General features: G+C 38.1%; 2 protein-coding genes across 2 annotated transcripts; one reads left to right on the top strand and one right to left on the bottom strand.

Annotated features, from left to right (window-relative positions):
• The first annotated feature begins 1,246 nt into the window (after window positions 1-1,246).
• LOC137393753 (uncharacterized) lies at window positions 1,247-9,392 on the top strand. The gene is made up of 6 exons (XM_068080441.1): window positions 1,247-1,431; window positions 1,683-1,873; window positions 3,206-3,400; window positions 4,234-4,347; window positions 6,642-6,780; window positions 8,666-9,392. Exons 1-6 carry the CDS (start codon window positions 1,274-1,276, stop codon window positions 8,847-8,849), a joined length of 981 nt encoding a protein of 326 aa, XP_067936542.1. The 5' UTR covers window positions 1,247-1,273; the 3' UTR covers window positions 8,850-9,392.
• Window positions 9,393-10,058: 666 nt separating this feature from the next.
• LOC137393508 (protein FAM117B-like) lies at window positions 10,059-23,148 on the bottom strand. Its single transcript, XM_068080086.1, has 9 exons — window positions 22,758-23,148; window positions 22,368-22,546; window positions 21,973-22,095; window positions 21,240-21,437; window positions 20,819-20,884; window positions 20,450-20,684; window positions 16,297-16,332; window positions 15,440-15,554; window positions 10,059-10,657 (listed from the first exon to the last, which is right to left on the bottom strand). The coding sequence occupies exons 1-9, from the start codon at window positions 23,005-23,007 to the stop codon at window positions 10,504-10,506; spliced, it is 1,356 nt and encodes a 451-aa protein (XP_067936187.1). The 5' UTR covers window positions 23,008-23,148; the 3' UTR covers window positions 10,059-10,503.
• Between the last annotated feature and the right edge of the window lie 731 nt (window positions 23,149-23,879).

Raw genomic sequence — 23,879 nt, 5'->3', positions numbered from 1 at the left:
TCTTTTATTTTTTGTTAGTTTAAGTATTTCTTGCTCATGTCTTTTGCGCTATCCAGCTTTTGAGTCTGTAATCGAATATATGTAAGGGCACAATTTAACCCTTTCACTGCCAAGCATGTACAAAATTGGGTATCTGCCAAGTGCCAGCCATTTTACCGAAAATTGCCGATATTGCTTCATGATATGTAAACAGTATTTTTTCCAATGTCAATCTCTCTAGAACATTTTTGTTACATATTTTAATTTGCCAACATTTTAACCATCATTGCTATGCAAAAATTCAACGGATCTATACTTTGTGTGATGATAAAGCTATGTGAAGCTACGATCGATGCGAAGCTCTAACGATCCTCCATAATGTTCCTTACTCTTACAAAATTATTACTTTCACCACTATCAGAGACAGTGCTGCTGCTTTAATTATCTGTATAATCACGAAAATTTGAATTTGAATTGGTTATAATGTCATCAACATAACTAATTACCTGTTTTCTGACTCGCACGCAGTAATTAATGAACTCACACAAGAAATGTTCGTTATTAAATTAGAAATTCTCAAACAAAAGTTTGAAATTGCTTCGTTATTTTAGGCTAATTTTATAGACAAATCTTCGGACAACACTGTCAATTTCATAAAAATCTTAAAGACCGTGGGTTATGCTGTCAACGAATAATAAATTTAGGTAACTACGCAATTACTGGGAAATTCGCAATAATGCGTCTACGGCAGTCGTCCCACGAAAATGCATTTATGCGTCTACGGCAGTGAAAGAGTTAATTAGCTAAGTCTTTTTAAGACCCTTTTTTGTTAGTGAATGTCATAGCAAACACGTCAAATGATATCTGCATTCGTTGAGCTATCGAAGAGTTTTAGTTCTATTTCTGTTTACATTTAAGTGCGTAAATACACTCTTGTTATATATAGCTAGTAGCTATATATAGCTAGTCTCGTAGCTTTTTACAACTGAGTCAAGTATGTTTTCCATCTACAAGCGTTATATTTGTAGCTTCGTTATATTCAGCTAAGATGAAACAGAAAAAACGAGTGACTGAAACGAAGAAGCAAGTTGGTGAAAATACCAAGAGATCACTCTATGTTCGACCCGTCGTTGGCTGTGTCGTTTTGCTTCTATCTCTGGTAATAGCTTTTCCAGAGATAGGCCAATTTGCAGTTAATTCATTAAAAGAAGTAGCAGGAGAATCGCACCAAGATTCTATTCAATCTGACACACCGGAGGAAGTAGAATCGCCTGAAACTTCTCAACCTTTGCCCATGCAATCTTCTCAAGAACACCCGCTGCCTCCCGAGATCGCTAACTTCAAGCCTACTTTCCAAAAATCTCTTGCAACTAAAAAGATTTTTTTTCAAGGACGAAGAATTGCTCCAATACAGTTGTTCCCATCCCGAAATCGGACAGCTGAAGATGTTAAGTGAGTTATCTATTTTTCCGTTTAGTTTCTACAAAAGTTTTGCTCCCAAGGTCAAGGCTGAACTAATGCTAACCATATTCAGAACATTAAATAGTCTACGGAAACATCTGTGTCGTTAGTAAACCTTACTGTTGGACACAAGGCGAGAACCAAATATTGTCATTTTTCAGTAGGTGTGAATGTTATTGCCACATGACCACCATTGTCAGATGGTGAACATGTGACATCGAATCTGTGCTGTATTTGTCTAGGGTTTATTTGTTTGAGGACTTTTTGTCTCCGGAGGAATGTGATGGTTTGAGGGCAGTTCATGACAGTCATATTCAAATGGCCAATGAAGTACCTCCGCTGCTCTGCTTCGAGAGTCTTGACACATTGCGAAAGCATCTGAGCTATGCAAAAAAGAGCGATATTAAGGTGACCCGTGATGTCTTCACAAAAGGTTTGTCGCTATGGGCATTTTGTAGGTTCTTATCTAGTCGTAGTAACCGCTGCCACTAATTCTATACTGTTTGTTTACTCTTGTATTATTTTAGACAGTCGTGCCAAACATTCGGTAAGACTATTTGCTTGTCTTTTGCACTTGCATGTGCTCCTGCCTCATACTCACTCCAAGCTTTCAACATTTCTGTATTGCTCTAACTTTTCACAACTAACAGCGTGTTATGTTTGTCAAGCTTCTCTTGTTGTTCATTTGAATGTTTACTGGTTTCGGAGAAGTGAGTTAAGTTGTAGCTTGCATTAAGTTATGGCATGGCAGCAATTTTAATGATTCAATTTGTTTTGCTGTTCATCTGCAGTAGATATCAGGGTTTACGGAACTTTGCTGCTGCTACTACAAGATAGTTTACGTAACTTTTGCGCCATAGCCCAAAGAGGTGTCCACAGGTAGCATCTTAAAGTCTTACCTTACCACCCAGACAGTTCACTGTCAAATATATGGTAGATCTGAGATGCTGACTTAACTGAAATATACATTAGGTTTTACATTGTACATTAGTATTGTTGTGTTGGTAGTTAGGCTAGTAACACAGTAGATTTCAGCTAGTCTGGTGGTATACCATCAGATTCTGTCTCTGGCTGTTTCTTTCCTGGTGTAGAGAGCCATGTACTGTAGTGCTACAAATACTAGATATTAAAGTTAGTACTAACTAAATAGAAAAAGACTGTAAAACACTATTGAAGACAAACTACACAGTATATTTGGGCAGTTTCAGTGTTAGTGATTGCAGATGTTCTAATAATGTATTTTAAGTTTATTTATTACCCAAGGTTTACCTATTCTTAGACTATCGATGCAATCAAAATAGTTTTGAACTTATATTTCGCTGGTTGCGCAGTTGCAAATCCTTCTAGTCTCGATCTTGTTGTAACTTTTTGTCAAAATAATAGTTAATTATGTGATGCATCATTTGGAGCCATCTATATGCCTGAAATGTATCTCAGAAAAAAGTTAATCTGAGTAGTTCATCTCATAGAAGTTGTATGCTTGAAATTGATTAGGTCTCACTAAGACCCACATCACAAAACCATCAAAATGGCCTCTCAAAATCGACCACCTCTTAAACCAGCCATAATATAAGACTGTACGGGTTTATTAATCTAAGAAGTGGTGGTTTCTGACTTCAACATAAGTCTGCATTACTTCTACGTGTTGTATCTATGAATAGGTCAATGTCTCTATGTAAATAACCAATCATTGTATAGATGTTTGCTTCGTAACCTGAATAAGGGAGTGAAGAGCTGTGGCAACATTTAAATCTCTTGTCTTCAGGTACTTATTGCTTAAATAGCACTTTCTCAACCCGAGTGGCCGATTTTCTGCACTACAACTGGAGCTACAGCACAGCATTTTATCCCAATGAATCTGTTTTCTCTAACATGGTTGCTGCTCTAATCCAAGAGACTACTGGCTTGAGAAAAGAGAATGGCGGAAAGTTCCAAATAACATCATATCCTTTGCATATTGGTAAGTGCCCAGATGTGCTTACCGCTTACATTGGCTACTTGGATCACTCACAAACACTAGGCTTTAGAAGGCAGGTTATGATTCCCTGCACCCATTTTTTCATTATGTAGAATGTAATATATAAAGTCTGTGAGTCATTAACAATGTCATCTTCTATTTGATGTTTTAAAGCTTATTGCTGTTTCTCCAGTGCCCCTTTGCAAATGACACTGCTTGTAGTTGGCAGATGACACTGCTAGTAGTTGGCAGATGACACTGCTAGTAGTTGGTAGATGACACAGCTAGTAGTTGACAGATGACACTGCTAGTAGTTGGCAGATGACACTGCTTGTAGTTGGCAGATGCAGCAGATAGCAGTTGACAGACAAAGCAGGTAATAGTTGGCAGATGCAGCAGGTAGCAGTTGGCAGACGAAGCGAAGCGGGTAATAGTTGGCAGATGCAGGGGGTAGTAGTTGACAAATGATACAGTCATTAATTAAGTGGTTATACTGCTCGTCTGCAGTTAATACTGCCAGGGCTCAGCAGATGATACTGCTAGCATTCAACAGGCAATACTGTTAGCAGTATAATTTGCTAGTTGTCAATTTCAATGTTTAAAAAACTATGAGTTGTGGTCGAGTGTTAAACGGTCGCACCCTTGATGATGCCAGTCTGGGTGTGAGTAGCATTTGGAGTACAGACTATACAGAGTACAGACTATACAGAGTACTGCAGACAAAATACACTAAAAATTGACAATTTGCGACGAAGTCCTTTATATTTTAATATTGGCTTGCGCTAAGATGTTACTATTTTGTGTATGCTTTTTATGGATGCATGCAAATTAAACAGGTTACAAGAAACACACTGACTGCACAGAGGGTACTGGAGAGTTGAGAGATAGAATGGCCACAATTCTTGTTTACCTGGATGATGTAGAGGTTGGAGGAGAGACTGAGTTTACCGGTAAGTATCGTAATCTGTTTGTGTTGCCTGCTAAAGCTTCTATCGATTGATTCAGCAATTTGTATTTGCTATATAATAGCTTAGCATGGAGACATAGTTGTTTTATTTAGCTGTAACCAACTAATGGAGAGATAATCTATAGAGTAATGTTGAACCAGTCTTTCATTCACGCCTTCTATTGTGGCCAATCAACAACTACCTTATAAGTGATGTAACAAAGTTATCTTGAACTATGTTTAGATTTCAAGCTAAAAAGTTTCAGATCATTAAATGGCATTGGCAGGAAAGCAAAAATGTTGGGCACACTTCACAGTTGAGTCTGTGTGATCAACTATGTTTACATCATTTATATTATGTTATCTTGTACTCTATTACTAGTACTGGTTAGTACCAGTACTAATACTAGTTTGAACTAGTGGTGAGGCCTGTCATACAACTCCTCAATCCCTTTCTCATAATAATTGTAGCACATACCATCTCTATGTATCGTATCATATACAACCTACAGCTAAATTTAAAAAATTTTCCTAAATTGTTCAAGAGTTCACAACCCCTCCAATGTGGTAAAACTGTATACATATCTTTATTGGGTAATATAAGGTCATGGTTTTCAGATTTTAAAGTGTTTTACTATTCTGTGTGAAGAATCATTTTTTGGCTTCTAGCATTTAATAGATTGAAGCTGTAACCTGTAAGTAGCATGAGGTAATCCATGTATAGGATACCTATAACGCAGGTATTAGCACTGCGTAAATAGTCACATAGCTGGCTGATACCGATGTCAGTCTCATTTTATCAACAGTAACTTCAACTTTTGCGTGTCATAATTATATTGTTCAATACCTTTTCGAAGAATCGAGAATAGTGTTATTTGTTTTATGATCATTTTCAAGTTTTCCCAACTTGAGCAATATTGGTAAAAGGCTAACAAATTATGTCGCAGAGCCACTGATACAAATTAATTCTCTGGTAGAGCAGCCTTATGTAGGTTTGCATCAGTATTATTATTTTTATTTGTGGCAGTCTCATTATAATGATATCTCAAACATTACTTTTCAGTTGGCTGCACTGAAAAATGCTAACAATTTATTATGTGAGCTAAATAGAAATTATCTGCTCCTGTATGAATTACTTGAAATTTAATTCAAGACAAGTAAATTGTGATGCCATATGTCCTGCTAGTTGCCTGTTCCTGATATTTGAAGGTTTGCTAATCTGTATACAGTGTGATTTGTTTTGTTTTAACTCTGCCCTGTAAAGATCATTGATGTTTATATTATTACCGTAAGTCTTCGTGCTCAAGCCGCGCGGCTTGTGCTCAAAAACAGATGACTTACGAAAGAAAAAATAATCTACCAACAAGCCGCCTGCGGTATCTAGCCGCCCTTACCAACAAGCCGCATATGCCCACAGACCGCGGCTAACGACTGAGGTTCTGTCGTCCTTGACCCCTTCGGGAGCGAGAGTGTTGAGACGGATTTCGTTATACCCCTGTACTCTTGAATAAGAAAACAGGCTACATCAGTACATGTGAAAAGAATTTTCTTTTACTTCTAAGTTCGAATTAAAATTCCTGAACCCTTGCATCAAAAACTTACTTGCCAAGTCTCAGCTAGATTTTTATCTGTTTCGATGTCAGCAGGTATTAACACGCTCCCAACCATTTGTCTCTAATCGTGTGTCACGAATTCATATCGAATTAGAGTATTCCATTAGTAAAGTATTCCATAAACATGACCTTGAAAATAAACGAGTAGGTAGCTAAAACCCCGTACATAAAAGTGTATCATGATTGCGAATCTATGATTAGAGCGCGGAACTGGGCAGAGACCGCATTTATCGAGAAGCCGCCCTGAGCCCCACGCAAGCTTTAAAAACTTGGCTTTAGCCGCGGTCTACGACCTTGAACCAGAAGCCGCGCCCAACAACAAGCTGCGCCCAACAACAAGCTGCGCCCAACAACAAGCCGCGCGGCTTGAGCATAAGGACTTACGGTACATTTTTTTCATATGAAGTTATGTTAAACACTAAAGGACACCATCATATATTATGATTGTACTATTATAACTGAACATCTGCCCTCAGGAGCGGGCATGAATGTTATCTCAAATACGTATCTAATAAGCCCTGGCCTAATAATCAGTCCTGGCCTCTGTTAACTTTTCCTAAATTTACTGAAATTAGAGCAGAAACTGACCTATTTTTGCTCTTGAGCCATATGAGCTAATCATGTATCACCACAATAAATCCAATAGCTGTCACTGAAATAACAGGCACAACTTTTATATTGGCAGAGCTTGGGATAAAGGTGAGGCCTAAGAAAGGTCAGGCACTCGTATGGAATAACATGAACCCCAAGGGTGAATGTATACCTGCGTCGGTGCACGAGGCAAGTAAAGTTACCAAGGGAAAGAAATATATATTACAGAGATGGTGAGTTCTGTCGAGGGTTAGATGATCTATCTCTAGAGCTTTTATTAGACTGCCAATAAATCTTTGATATTTTTAAACTCTTAAAAACAAGTAATGACTCAAGCTATGATGTATAAAGATTGAAAAGCTTGCGCAGCAATAGGAAATTGTCTCAAACAGGTGTCTCTACCTTTCTTAATCTTTGTTCACATGTCTAAATAGGTAAATAGGCATATTTGTTTAAATAGTTTAGAAAAGCTACCTTTGTGGGGTGACAACAATTCTGGGTTAACAACAGAATTTAGGCTACACTTGTGGGTTGACAACAATTCTGGGTTAACAACAGAATTTAGGCTACACCCGTGGGGTGATAATTGTGGGTTAACAACAGAATTTAGGCCAAAATAGTCATTTGAAGTTTCACATGTTGTTTAAAGGTTTGATTAAATCAAGCCAGCAGCTTTACTCAATTTGAGGTCAAATGATTCAAACTTGATTATAAACGACCATAATGGTTTGAGAAGTGACTAAAGCCGTGGTCACACGATGGCCGAACAGACTTAGATTTGGTTCGGAGGTTGGTTTGATTCGGCTAAGCCACATGTCACACGGTATCCGAAGTCACTTCACTTCCTAAATACCATACGCATGGAGACAGGACACTTTTATCGGTAGTTTTTATGTATTTGAGCTAAATATTTCTATTGTAAACAAAAAACTTTGAGGAACAATTATTAATTATGATTACGCAGCAGATTTATCAGAAGATCGTTCAGCTGCTCAAAACAAATCACGCTATACAAAGATTTTGCCAACCCTTCCCATTAACAAAATTATATTTTTTGTTAACATATGAATGTTTTTCTATGGTGAGTACATAACAAACAAAAACAGTCTTTATCATAGTACTGTGGTTTTACATAAATAAATCAGTCAACGATTCTTCATCAGGATGAGTATGACATATTACTTCTACATATCTACTTCTATTCGACACAAAAGAAAACCACACTCATTCTCTTACATTTATGCAACACAATCACAAGCTACATTGTGCCTGAGTAAAGCCCGCCAAAATCATTTTACAAAATATCATCATACGGCAATGAATGACGTCTTTTAATTATTTTACTTATTTACCAACGAATTCCATATAGTTTTGTGCTCCTATTTCATTCGAAATGAAGGATCAATTATTGTAAATGACGCCATCTTTGTTGATGTAGTCCGGGAGAGCCTTGTCATAAATTGCTTGATATTGTTCAATTAACGAAATAAAAATATGGTCCTATTTCTTTTTTAACTTTGCTCACACACGTAAGAAAAAATGTGACACGTGCTCGCAAGAATTTTAACCAGCCAATAAGAGCAGGGGTTCGGCCACGAAATTTCGAGCAGGTCCGAAATGGTTTGTTTTGGCCAGAAATGTCTTTGGCCGAACAGTTTACAACTGACACCGACGTCGTTTTGCATCGTTTAGTTCGTTTCGGCTCTCATGGGACCACCCCTTTTTTGTGACACTAGATAAAGCCAGCGGTGAGTTGACATGAAACTCTGGTTTAAAACAGATTCAAATCACTTATTGATAGATTTGCTCTCAACTCTGACTCACATTTATTGTATACAAAGTTATTTAACCCTTCAATATTTTGTTGCCATAAGCAAAAATACTGGATTTCTATAAGGTGTTTACAAAAATAGAACCTTTGGAGTCAAAACATTGCCCGTGCTGAAAATGAGACAAAAAAATCAGCAAGCAGCCAAGATAAACTGAGAAAAGGTATAAAAATAGTACATTCAGTTGTAAGTGAAGAACTTTCATTATTCACTACTTTAAATAGTGAATAATGAATAATCGTGATTTAGTCCTAACAGCATAATTATTCTGTTGTGTCAATCATTACAGGTACTACCACAAGAGCTTCTGGTCCTTGGGACGGAGGCCTGAACCACCATCCCTCCCGGAGAGGACAGCTGAACAGGCACTAGTGCTATGCGATGAGTATAAACATGGATCATGTCGCTGGTATGACGAGTGGTTGCCTGATGTGATGGAGGACTACAGACGAAGGAGTGCAACTCTCATTTAGTTTGTAAACCCTGGTGTATGACTATGACATAGCTGTAATGGTGATTATCAGCATGGAACAAGAACCACTGGTTCAGTCAGGATTACTGGCTGCATCCTTCTATTAACCGCTGCAGTGGCAACTGACTTGGGTCATTGCGCAAACCAATACCGACAGATGTTTTTATTTCAAGCCTTTTGACATTGATTACTCTACATACACATTATGCCATTTGATGTAAATGCTGTAAGTTGGTATGAAAGTTAGTCAGTCAAATACAGTCCTCGACTTTTCAAATGAAGCCCCCTGCATTTGGTGTGACCGCTACGCGCAAGTGGAAAAGTCAAGGTTAGTACCGGCATGGCTACGTGGATTTTAGACAGCAGTTCTAGTAAAATGCATGATAGTTTTAAACAGTGCTGGGTATTGATTGGGTAAAGCAAATAATGACAGTATTTAATGTCATGAGCTAGGCGCAGCGTGATGAAGATGGGCTGATTGAGGAGACAATGAGAGCATATTAGTAATAAAAACTAAAAACAGGTGTGTAATATCGCTACTTGGGAGTGCTGGCACATTCGACAAATCCATGATAGTAATCAGCTAGGCTACACGTACATGTATATATTCAAACTAATGATTTTCTGCTAGTACACCAAAATGTGATTGAAGATTTAGGATTTGGCATTGCGGGAGCTAGTCACTCCCACAGCATAATAATAGAGAGTAGCTAGCGCAAGACGGCTATGGCTCCAGCAAAACCAAGAGTGTTGAAACTGTGCTGGGTCAATTGATACTTTAGGAATGCTGCACTCACTGTGACACTCATTGACAGGTACCATATGCAGGCTCACATATAGGACGTGAGCTAGAGCGTGTTTTACAAATTGTTAATGATTATCTAAGTGTACTTACGCATGATCATGCACTGGTGGAATTGTGCCAATTCGTTATAAAAAAGCTACCATAGTCTATTTCAAGCATTTTGCCAAGAATGAAATCCCAAATGATGAATAAATAAAGATTTGTATTGCACAAAAAGCACTAGAGGTTTCTGACCTACATTGATGTTTTTAAGCACTGCGATCGTGATTTGCCTGTTTCAAGGCTGACATATTTAATCTTAAAATATGTCATTCTCATTCGCTATAGAACAAGTGCATATAGCCCTGATCAATAAAGCCTATGCGAATCTCGCGCTAATTATTTCACGATAATGCGTCTGACATGTCGAATCGTAACTGCTTGGTGTCAAGGACTCTATTTGAGGTTCAAAGAATAAAAAAGTGTAAAAGAGTGAACGAGGAGACAGAGGCTGGATAAGAAGCCATCCCCAGTGCGTATGCATAGAACATTATAAACAGCAACTAAATGACAACAATAGAATGGAGTGAGAAACATTTGCACTGCCCAACTCAAATTGCTAATAATAAACGTTTAATGTATAAAGAGGTACACAAAACACAGAAATATGGCTAAAGAGATCATTGAAATTGATGTGTAGTAGGGTTAACAGTGACCACCCGACCTGACGAGTAAATAAAGGACTATTATGTCTAAGATAGTCAGAATAAGCTCTGCTACTTCTCTGTCATTTTAATAAGTCTAATAGCATATTAAATATACAGAACAGAACGTGATGTCTATAGAAACGAATGCACTTTTGCCAACCGCTCTAGTGAGACTCTTCCATAAGTAGGATAGGACTCTTTCTCTGGACAAAGGCAGATGGCTTGCCAAGACTGCTAAATGCGGATCTCTCACTCGGCTGTAGGTTCATCGTGCTCATGAGTACTGGAGGAAGGAGGTTCTTGAGTGGCGGCGAGGCGCTGTAACCGAACCACAAGGCTAAATCAGTCGTCTTTTCACAGGTCCCATAAGGACTGTCACTACGTACAGACATTCATGACACAGCAAATCATTGTAAAGCAGTAAATATAGCACTGTCTGAACTAACAGTGCAGGTTCCACCCTAGGGTCACCACGTCTAACATATGAAAATCAGTCAGAAGCTCTCCAAATTATAAGAAAGTGTTGGTGATGACCACATGTCATGGTAGTTTGCAAGCGAGACCAAAAAACCAAACATCCAGTAGTCGGATAAAAAGGATAAAAATAGAGATGCTGCGTCATCATGACTGGTAACACGCTAAACCGTATTTAAATACAATTCCTAGCATTCACAATAACAATACTTCTATTTTATTAAAAAACACAGAGCACTCTTAATGCTCTTAAGTTCACATGACAGCCTTACCAATGACTGTGGGCCATTTTTGTTTGTTATCACGATGGAAAGACTAATTTGATGTAGTCAGAAATGATATTAAAAATATCAGTGTTAATTTGTTATAATAAACAGATATGGCGTATCTACGCATAAAAGGAAGCATAGTAAGAATAAATAGCTTCATGTCATTCACGTAGCTCACACAAAGTTTAATATTGGTCCGCACCAAGCAAGAGGTTTCTAATTGATGGTACAGCAAGGCCTAGTCAGTCTAACTCCAAATAACAATTACTTGCAACAACGATAATTACTCAATATTGCGTTATGGAAGAGTCAATTGCAAGGAACCAGGATATTTTCATATTTTGTAATATTTTGCGCAAACAGAAATTTCCGCAACAGTTCTAGGCTCTAAAACTTGCGAAAAATAGTGACGAAAACTAGACTACTCCTGTAACAGAAAATTATGTGCGGAAATCTACCTTCATACAAAGAATTACAACTGTTTTCTTTACTAATTATTAACCTTTTCACTGCCGAGCATGTACAAATTTGGGTATCTGCCAAGTGCCAGCCATTTTACCGAAAATTGCCGATATTGCTTCATGATATGTAAACAGTATTTTTTCCAATTTCAATCTCTATTCAGAACAATTTTGTTACATATTTTAATTTACTAACATTTTAGCCATCATTGCTATGCAAAAATTCAACGGATCTATACTTTGTGCGATGATAAAGCTGTGTGATGCTATGATCGATGCGAAGCTAAAACGATCTTCCATGTTTCTTACTCTTACAAAATTATTACTTTCACTACTCTCAGAGACAGTGCTGTTGCTTTAACTATCTGTATAATCACGAAAATCTGAATCTGAAATGGCTATAATGCCATCAACATTACTAATTACCTGTTTTCTGACTCGCGCGCGGTAATTAATGAACTCACACAAAAAATGTTCGTTATTAAATTAGAAATTCTCTAACAAAAGTTTGAAATTGATTCGTTACTTTAGGCTAATTTTATAGACAAATCTTCAGACAACACTGTCAATTTCATAAAAGTCTTAATGCTATGGTTATGCTGTCAACGAATAATAAAATGAGGTAACTACGCAATGGCTGGGAAAGTCGCAATAATGCGTCTACGGCAGTCGTCCCACAAAAACGCATTTATGCGTCTACGGCAGTGAAAGGGTTAAATAAGTTAATGTTTTAAACTAGTTATGTGGTAGTTTTTCAAAATATTTACAAATCATATAAAACTATATTTAGAAAGGCGAATTGCACACAAGTTATATGATTGAAAAACGTAATTTCACTCTTACAAGTGATTTCGATAAATGTCTCCTATAAAATCATTATAAATCGACTATCAATCGTTTGAAAGTAACTGTACTTTGCTGCTCTCAATTTTGATGCGGTTGTAATACTTTGCATGAATGAAAATTTCTGCATTTAATTTGCCATTACAGACATTGTCTAACCTTCGCTGCTACTTTTTTTAACTTTCACAACATAAAAATCTTGGTTCTTGAAAAGCATTACAACCGACTCTACAGCCTTGTAGGTGTTGCAGAAATGTTTGCACACAAATGCAGCACACCATTCAAACAGGTAGCTAATAGTAGTAATCACAACTTGACAGGAAGGCAAAAATACACATGCTCATCTGTTCATAATCTTCAAGACAGTGAGACTTGTTTGAATGAGTGCCTAATGCAAAGTTGTAAGGCCTAGCTCCGGGATCGACAACCCACGGCTCCGGAGCCGCATGCGGCTCTTTCATCCCCTCGCTGCGGCTCCCTCTGACTTTGGATTTTTTTCTTTTTTTGACCATATGCCAAGTAATTCATAAAAATTGGAAGTTTTATCACTAGATTTTGTAATCATTTTAAAAATTGTAATTATGGTAATAAATCAAACATTGTCGCTTGTGATGCGTCATTATTTATGTTATATTATTATTAGTACCTTCCAACATGATTATCACAGAGCTTTAACTTTAATACAAAAGTACAAAAAAAGTACTACTGGATTCGCGTGGAGGACCAGATCGCTACGAGATACCTTCTGCTATTATGTCAACGAACAGGGTTTAACAATTAGAAATCTAGTAAGGCTGGCCAGCCACTTAGGTCCGCAATATCATCAACAACACTACTGACAAACAACACTAATATAAGTAGTACACCTTATAACAATTTATCCGCTAATAAAACAGCCAAAATTATTGTAATTTGGTTTTCTCACCCGTTAAATTATTATACAAGCCACACTTTTTATTTTTATGGTATAAACATGGTATAAAAGCATTAAAAGCTAAACAAAAACGTTACATGTAGTATTTTTTTTAATTTAAAATATCAAAGGGGGTTGTGGCTCCCACTACGTTCTTTCCTGCGAAAAACGAGTCAAATGGCCCTTTGAGTGGAAAAGGTTGCCGACCCCTAGCCGACCCCTAGGTTGTTCTAGCTACACAGACAAGTGCTTCACAACTATGTGCGCTGCAGAAACTGCCAAAGGCTGCGGCAGTATGTCCAGCGCATTGGTGTTTGACGAATTACTTTTGCGTAACTTGTTGTCCATTGACACTCCGTTAGCAACGAGCCCACCTTGACTCATAAAAGTTACCAGAAATAGCTTGCTTGTAGGTGCGATAACTCTTTGCACAACTAATAAAAGTACAACAATTATTGAGAAGTTTCTCGAATGTTTAAACCTACGAGTAAAAGAACAAAAATTATGACATTATAAAAAAGCATCTTGAAAATACGTGCATAAGTGCTAGGCCTGGATATACTGCACGACGCTCCCTGCAAACCTTTTCATAAACAATAAAAACAGATCTGCGACATATGACGAGCTATTTTCTCATATGAGCCAATGAAGGCAATTCTTTCCACATCATTTGTGAATAACAATGCTACAGGTAGTGAATCTCTACATTATTACCCCTAGCAACGTTAACGCACACAATGAAAAAAGGTAACTATTAATAAGTGAGGAGGACAAACGCAGTAGACAAGTAATTAAGGGTCATAGACTGATCTAAGTCTATATGTGAGGGTGAGGGACCAAAGGACAACCTTTCTTGTATCAAAAAGGTTGTCCTTGGGTAAAGGAAATGAATGAAGCCAGCATGACCATTAGCAGACTAATTAGGATGTACTATACACATCATTGACAGGCATAGCTGACAGTAGCGCAGGTACCTGCTGCAAATACACACACCAACGCTCTAAACACTGGGTCCTAAATGAGATGCGAGTTCCTGTCATCTGAAGATTATGACATCCTTTAAAGGTTGACTTGCAACAAAATTCACATTACAGTTATTTGGTATCAAAAGATTCACCATGTCTTACTCTGCTGTGTTGTAGGTGCAAAATATGTGGAAATGTGATTACAAGCTCTTAAAGGTTGCAGTAATTTTATAATAAGTTGATGGGTAGCGCACATCTTCAACGTTTATTTACATCGACTTGCTTTTTTTTCTAAACAGTCAAGTCTATTCTGTAAAGTAAAGCTAATAACAAATATTTTGTATGTCCACAATAAAGCAAAACAACAAAATATTTTTACTATAAAAAATGGTCCTACTTGTTCTTTGTCTATCTGTATCCAGGGTTCAAGGTTAGGATAAAAGAGAACTTTCGACGATGTTCCAACTGGGCCCATTCAAATTGGTACACCGACACTGCAATACCTTCACCAATCGATCGCCTTTGTATTTATGAACAATTGCGCAGCAGCTGTTCTCTGTTTTGTCGACACGTATGACGATCTATCACAACGAACTAGAATGTCGCGAAAGTTGTATATATAATATAATAGCTATAGCTTTATACATGCATCAGTTTTTCTCTCACGAGTGTGGCAATAGTGAGTAACATTCAAATTGAATTTGAGAGCTTGCCCGACTTGACACTACATTATATGAAATTTTTTACGTAGTAGGAAGCAAAGATTTCACATAAATTCTTTACGTTATCTGGAATTTACATTATAGGAGGTATATGTTATAGGAGCGCCTACTGTACTTCGATTGATTAGCTATGATTGTTGGAGTGAAGGACGTTACTAGTAAAGGGGTTGTCCCTCCTTACCAAGTGAAATAAACACTATATTAAACATTTCAAACTAAAGTGAACACTGAATTAGCTCACCGACCAGCAGACAGCCATGTTTAACAGCATGCGGGCTAGTGCATAGTTTACAATAATAATATTATGGCAATAATAACTGTAGAGTCATACAACTGGTATGCCTCAATTGAAACATTCCTACCAAAGATGGATGAAAGACTAAATTCTATTACATGCTCTCGAAGCACGCAGCAGACCCACGACTTTTGGTACTAATCATCGCAATAACTTACATTTCCACGACACTCTTTAACTTCTCAGCACCGTCGGGAGGTAGTCGAATAAACTGAGCACTATTGTTGGGTCGTGGACTCGTCGCTGTAGAAATTCCTAGCCTCACAGACTCGCCTAAAATGAATGCATACTGACTACACAACACATCTAGCTATGTGTAGACTATGGGTCATAATATAGTAAAGGCAGTATCAAGGAGATGTTCAGAGTTCAACCAACATAAGTTTATGTCTGAGACGAAATTTAAAAGCTGAAAAGGGCATTTTTATAATAATCATTCTCAAACATACTGTTCAACTGACTTATTTTGAGCTAACAACCAGTGGTGACACGAAAAAATGGAAAATTGTTGTGCACACTTTAACGATTTCCAAATGTTTACGTACATTACATTAGCCGTTATATGTGCCGAGCCAATTTATATCAATAATATAATCTATAATTAAAACATTTTCTGTAATTGAAACATTTAGTTTGCCACGCTGCTTGACATTAAAGCCGTGGACCGAGTTGATTTGGGTGTTCATTTTTCAACCAACAAGGAAACAGCTCCAGCGAAATCCTAAAACTGAAGCAATTGTTGTGAATGACCTTTACTTGTACAGACTGATCAATAACGCACTCGGTTCCAGAATCTAGTTTTTTATCTCAGTGACGCTTATACTAATAAGCTCTCTTCTTTTCTTATTTCAATCTTTTAAGGGGGTGGAGTCGGAGAGATCACATTCGTGATGAAGTGAGGGGGCTAAAGGTATTGAACTAGCAGGTGATACTGTATTATCTTGAGTTATGATCTTCCAAGAACTGACACGACCTATTTCACAGACATAACAGAGAAAGAGAAATGGTCACTAACCACTGTCAGATGCTGGCTCCTCCATGTCTAGTGGACCTGCAACAAATAATGATACCCATTAAGTATGTAATCAGAAAGCCGGTAGCGCATTAGCTGATTGTCACATAGCTAGCCTTCTGGGATAGAGCCAGTAAGATATATTTATAAGAGAACTTGTGATATATTTAGTAATGTGACTGGTGACAGACTAAGATACAGCAACAGCCTAGCCTCAGCTAGCAACCCAGTTGGTTGCTTGTAGCAACTCTTCGACTAGCAGGCAAATGAATACAAAAAAATTGTCTGCCAATAACCAGCTGCTTCAAATTAAAATCAGTATCTCCAACTGGCAGGTAACAGGGCATTTATTGTATAGGAGATGATGGCAACCAATTGTTTACTGTTGCTGGTTGAAAGGTTAGTATTATTTTACCAAACATTCCCCTGTCATACAGCCCAAGACCAAAGTGATAATGAAAAAAGAAAGGGTACTGCTGGTTGAGAAATGCAATATTAGCAGTCAAATGGCACTTCAGTGCAATTGGATAACTGCAATCGTAGCTGCAATGGTAGCTGTAATGTACTGGGTGTTATTTTGTACAACAAACAGCAATAATGAAAGGAAAAGATTATATTTTTATATCTCTCCCCTGCAATAGGAGAAATGCAATATTAAAAGTAAAATGGCAAGCTGCTGTGTAATATACACAGTTTGAAAGTTGGTTGTGTTCAATGTAGAATGGTTTTGATAGCGATCTGTAACAGAAAGCGAGCATCAGCATTCACGCGTTTGGAAGTTTTCTGCAAACTGCAGCAAAATAAAAAAATGTTCTCGTCTTAAAGGGGCATTGTAGTTCGGCCCTAGCTTGTACATAAGATGTAAAGAATTTTGGCAAACAATCCAAATAATTTAATGAAACTTTCGGTAATTAGACAACAGAAACATAGGCTGATAAACTGTGTACCACAATTTCGTACCTGTAAATCGGTCTACGCCTCAAACGGTCTACGTTTATTACAGAAACCTTTGGATAAATAAATTCGAATGATTATTCCTATAATTAAATCTTATAATTTATAAAATCGAATAATTATTCATATAATTAAATATTTTTGCAAGATATTAAAGACGGAAAGATATTGGAAACATTCGGCAATTGGACAATGCCATGAACTGGTGAAATGTGCACGTTTTTCTCGTGAAATACGCGCGACTTAATGGTTCTACTCTCGGTGGCACGGCTTTATCGGCGTTTTGTTGGCCGGTCTTAATTTTGATTAAAAAAGCTTGTCAGGTTTTAATAGCGATTTTAGGCCAAATTAATCTGTCTAGTTATGTATTATCCGATCCGATGGGTAAGGTTTAGGATATGGTCTACAAATTTTAAAGACTTCGTAACATATTTAAATATATATGCTTATATGTGTTTGTATCATTATTATACTTGAACAACTCTACACAAAAATGGTTAAACTTGTTGAAGAGATTTCGGTACAAGGGTTTGGTCACGGCCGTTAACGGATAATTTTTCGGGTGTTGTGTGCACATGTGCATTTATCATAAATCTCCCAAACAATCGCTTTGCTCGTGTTTGGTCGTGGGACAAGCAAGCGGACCAGATTTTATGTTCTCTATTCACTGACAGCAATGACAGCAGATGTTGGTGCAGTTTATTACACCAGTGTGTTTCTACTAAGCTGAGATTATTGTAATAATGAACAGATAGACAAGGCGAATGATAGAGTTCTCTATTACATTTAAACATCTCCATTATGTACCAGAAATAACAAAAGACGAGTCCAGATGTTGAGAGCACCGGATTAGGATTGCTAAAGGACTGTTAACTACAGTCAAACCTCAGCTAAAACAACCTCAACATGAAAATTTTCGACACTCGACATGAAATTCCTGGCAAATATTTGACACTACCCCTAAAGCAACTTCCAAGAAACTACCATCAACATTTAGCAAAGCGTTGGAATCTCAAGCATTGAAAAATGGTGAAATTCGGGGAAACCAAAGATGAAATGTGATAAAAATAGTAACAGTATTTGAGATATAGGCTGGTCCATCCTGCATTGTAGTATGTCGGAGTTATTCTCTCAACGATTATTCGTAGATTCAGTGCAGTGTAGACTGATGACATCACCGAGGCAGCACAGATATCAGGAAACATTGCAGCTGTGAAACTTTCCAGATATTTCACCATGCGCCAGTCTACCAGTCTGTGCAATGTGCACCACTTCGGTGATAGAGGTCGGCTGCCACAGATGCCAGTCTACACATTCTACCAGTCTGTGCAATGTGTACCACTTCGGTGATAGGGGTAGGCTGACACGGATGCAAGTCTACGCATTCTATCAGTCTGTGCAATGTGCACCACTTCGGTGATAGAGGTCAGCTGCCACAGATGCCAGTCTACACATTCTACCAGTCTGTGCAATGTGCACCACTTCGGTGATAGAGGTCGGCTGCCACAGATGCCAGTCTACACATTCTACCAGTCTGTGCAATGTGCACCACTTCGGTGATAGAGGTCAGCTGCCACAGATGCCAGTCTACACATTCTACCAGTCTGTGCAATGTGCACCACTTCGGTGATAGAGGTCGGCTGCCACAGATGCCAGTCTACGCATTCCGCCAGTCTGTGCAATGTGCACCACTTCGGTGATAGAGGTAGGCTGCCACAGATGCAAGTCTACGCATTCTATCAGTCTGTGCAATGTGCACCACTTCGGTGATAGAGGTCGGCTGCCACAGATGCCAGTCTACACATTCCACCAGTCTGTGCAATGTGCACCACTTCAGTGATAGGGGTAGGCTGACACAGATGCAAGTCTACGCATTCTATCAGTTTGTGCAATGTGCACCACTTCGGTGATAGAGGTTGGCTGCCACAGACGCCAGTCTACACATTCTACCAGTCTGTGCAATGTGCACCACTTCGGTGATAGAGGTCGGCTGCCACAGATGCCAGTCTACGCATTCCGCCAGTCTGTGCAATGTGCACCACTTCGGTGATAAAGGTAGGCTGCCACAGATGCCAGTCTACGCATTCCATCACTTCGGCAATGGAGATAGGCTGCCACAGATTGCTCTATCCTTATTTTCCTTCATGCTAGTTGCTACTGGAATCGCATTTTATCATTTTGGTGACCGCATTGACTAATGAAAACACTATGAGATGGAGACTATTGGCTGATGTAAAGGCAGATGGCTTTGTACTACTGTGAACAATGTTATTGCAGACGATCACCGATGTCGTGTACGATTACTGCCAATATACTGCGATACATGGTGTATGAGTTACACTCATATAGGTAGGAATAAGTTACAGAGTAGACAACGATCACCACTTTTATTTACGTATCACGAATGCTACACTTCCATTCATGTGTTTCTCAAGTAAATTTACAATAAAAATCTCTCTTAAAAGATTATTATAGAATCAATTAAGGTTATACATATATTTTAGTTTCTTTCATAGTTTTAAATTATACAATAGTGTTAATGCTATGGATAAAAGACTGCAGTATTCCTAAAAGTTATTGTAGGTTTTTGTGCGATAGAATAAATCACACAATTTAGAGAATATTCCAACGGAATATGTGATCCGACATTTAAGTTGTAACATACAAAGCAAATCTTGGAGCGAATTAACTTTGGATGCAAAGGTTTGACTGTATGTGCCATAGGTGCGGTTTGACTGTACGTGCCATAGGCGAGGTTTGACTGTACGTTCCATAGGTAAGATTGGACTGTACGTGCCATAGGTGAGGTTTGACTGTACGTGTCATAGGCGCAGTTTGACTGTACGTGCCATAGGTGAGGTTTGACTGTACGTGTCATAGGCGAGGTTTGACTGTACGTGTCATAGGCGAGGTTTGACTGTACGTGCCATAGGCAAGGTTTGACTGTACGTGTCATAGGCAAGGTTTGACTGTACGTGTCATAGGCGAGGTTTGACTGTACATGTCATAGGCGAGGTTTGACTGTACGTGCCATAGACGAGGTTTGACTACATGCCATAGGCAAGGTTTGACTGTACATGTCATAGGCGAGGTTTGACTGTACGTACCATAGGTGAAGCAAGAGAGAGAACACGAGATGACAAAGTGAAACGGAGGAAAAAGGAACAGTAGTAGGAAACAACTATCGTGGTATAGACCTTACCTAACAAAAAGGGTGATGGACTGAGGGAAGGTGGACGGCTTCCCTCATCAGTCTCTGTAGAAGTCCTACTGCTACAGCGGCCACCATAGTCACTGATAGACAACTCTAGCAGCTTGTCACCACTTAGCAGCATCTCTGATTGGCTTGGTGTCTGTGTGTCGACATTTCTCATATTGCTACTGACTTCTGGGAAAGGAGCTCTGTGCCCATCAGGGCAATCAAATAGGCAACCCACCTATTCAACAGATAAGAACATTCTAAACATTTTGCTGAGTTGTTCTGTAGTCACCATGGTAACATAGTTGATGGTCAATGCGTGATGAGTTGCCACAATAAGACTGCCATAGTGCACTTGTATAAGTAACTTACAGCCTTAGATCTGCTGGTTTCCAATTGCTGTTCTCGTTGAGCGGTTATAATAAGAGTCTCTATTTCCTGTAAAACACATAGCTAGTATGAAGCAGTACTTATATAAAACTATCTACTACAACAATAAGATGAGAACTAAGGCTACATAAAAGATACTAGCCATGTCAGATAACTTGTACACATGCAGGGCAGCATGAGAACATGAAATTATTTTCTATTTAGTAGCTGATGCGTCTGTGAACTACTATCTGTGTCCACCTGACAACCCCATCTTATTTAGGAAGTTGGGTAAACTGTATTTATCAAACTGTGCACACTACATAGCTCCGCATTGAACAGAATAAACAAGCATATACTTAGCGCTGATCGCTATCATTCCACTACTTGTTGAACATTAGAGTAAAAAAAGAACAAAACCTACTGGGTTGTGGCCTTCGACACTTCCACGGGCTTTGCCCGGGGTCCCCCGTAACATGCCATTCTCATGAATGGCAACTGGCACTTTGATTGGCTGCGTTGAGTGGTTGTGCACCACACTGCTGGTCGCCACTGGGCTAAACCTTTGCATTCCTTGTGTTCCTTTTGACTGGTAGTCTTTTCGTTGAAGTTTCGCTTTAATCTGCAAAAGTTAACCAACAAATAATAGACGTTGAAAATAAAATACTACCAAATAGTTATTGTTTTAATTTACTATAACTATTTGGTAACAAAAGTAAAAAATAATGAAATATCCATCCTCATGAGTAAAACTCTGACTTAACAGCGAAGAAACATAATTCATTAAATAGCAGCCTTGACCTATAAACTCACCAAGCTGAGCAGCCTTTACTTTTGCCATTTCCCTATTTTAGCACGTTGCTCACCATGAGTAGATGATCTTCTCACTAAACTAGGCTATAGTCATATAGGCCATAGTCTGCTTTATCATTATACAGAATGCTTTAGAATATGACTATTTCTGCTGTCACTAGTTCGTGTTCACAGCAGTGACTAGGTGTTATAAGACAGTAAAAGGAGATTGAGTCAAACCGATAGATAAGTTCGGCAATCTTAGTTGGATGAAACAAGCGTATTTAAGGTAAATCAGTAAAACACAAGGAAAAGCTTCAATGATAACCACATCAGATCTTATATGCATACAAACCACCACTTACATCCTTTGAAGACTTGAGACTCCAGTTGTCACCACTACCTACAGATTTTGATCGCTTGTACAAGGCAAGTTTACTGTGCGATAATGGACGTTTGTTTTCTGTATTCTCCCATTCCTCTGGTGTCTATAAAACGAAAGCAACTAATTGTTCAATTATGCAAAACAGGCAAAAAAGACAAATTTTTGCAGTACAACTTTTAGAAAAACTAACATATGATTTGGCCTGACTACTCACTTCAAATATGCTTTTATACTTATTGATCTGTGAATAAACAGACTAATGCAAGTAAGCCAAAATAAGTTGAGTAACATATTATAATTATAGGCTGTTTTTGTCAAATTACCTGACACTATCACACGAGAATTAATAACACAATCATAAAATGTTACAAAAACCTGTGTATGTGTGTCTTTCCGAAACGCTCCATCACTATATGAACAAAACGAGGAGTGTGTGTTTGACTGGCTTTCTCTCTGCTTTTTACAGCAAGCAGCATCCTTCGGCCATTGCCCGGAGAGGTACAAGTTGATGTTGTCCACTGAACCTGTCACTCTTAGAGCATTAGGTTTTTCAACTAAAACGGAAACCAAACAAGACTATAATGCAAAAAGGTTTAGTTAATTACCAAGATTCCTAATAATTAGTGTCACTATAGGCACACCCAAATATACTGAGTACTTTTATAATAATACATTATTTCAAATGTATCAACGGCTTAATCAGCAATACATTTCGCAAGGCAACTTCAGGATTGTTCCCACAACAAAAAATGCTAAACCGACTACCTTTAAAAGCCGGTGAGGTGGTACTTCTATCACACACAAATGCAGTCTCCGAGTGTGATCTAGTAGTTTTGGAAGATTTGTGAGACTTGGACGTAGGAGAATACACCACTGATTGCCCAACCACTTGCTTTCTAGAAGGGCTTCCATTAACTAAAGCAAACTGTTGTGTTGCTCTCAATGGACCTTGTCTGACAGAAGATGGTGATGCTGCATTACGTTTAACCTTTTGACTTCCAGAGGCAGCAGACATAACTTGACTTTATATAATTGTATATTTGACGAGACACTTCTAAAAGCAGTTTACGCGTGTACAACCACAGGTAGACCGTGCAATAATACCGCATTCACTGTTAAATCCAGCGGAGTAGCACCGCCTGCCTCAGCATTTCTCAATTATGTACATACGAAGTCCGAGAATTTTATTACCAAATCTTCGAATCGGCTCGGCTTTCAATGCGGTAAAAGTCTCTGATTTACTTAGACTAAGATTCGCTTTAGTAGTGCCTGACTGACAAGTCAAGGTGAAATACTGGAGTTATAGAAGCACGGAGTAACTAACTCCAAACTTTGAAAATGTTTTTCAACTCACTGCTCATAGAAATTTATCTGATTTATCTATAATGTCGGTTGTATTTCTCACAGAAATATTTTAAGAGTTTAAAAAATGTTTTTGATTCAATCCAATGCTCATCTACAAATTACCCATTCAATTTCCGAATCTTTTGCATCATAAATCAGATGAGAATCGATTCATGTTAATTCAAGAAGCAAAACACTATCATATAATTTTTACTTTTTTAGCTATCCTAACTTCCAATGAATCGGTTCAATTCAGTTTTTTAGGCAAAATCAATTCTCCACCAATTTGCTATTTGCCCACTAGCTAGCCTGTTCAGCCTTTGCTCTTAATAGAAGTTGTTCACCCAGACAAACCTTGTTAGATGACTTCTATGTAAAACAAGCTTAGAAATAAAATAAACATTGATTGTTGCAGTTTATTTTGTCATATATCATATGAGAGTTTCTCAATGTCCTTGGTGGATTCAATTACAAAATATAAGTTTTTGTTAAATTGATAGGGTCATCCTCAATTTATTGAGAGCACAATGATGACCTCATAAT

Source organism: Watersipora subatra, chromosome 4 (genome assembly GCF_963576615.1).
Source record: "Watersipora subatra chromosome 4, tzWatSuba1.1, whole genome shotgun sequence".
Lineage (NCBI taxonomy): Eukaryota > Metazoa > Bryozoa > Gymnolaemata > Cheilostomatida > Watersiporidae > Watersipora > Watersipora subatra.
This window is presented reverse-complemented; position numbering and strand designations above follow the sequence as displayed.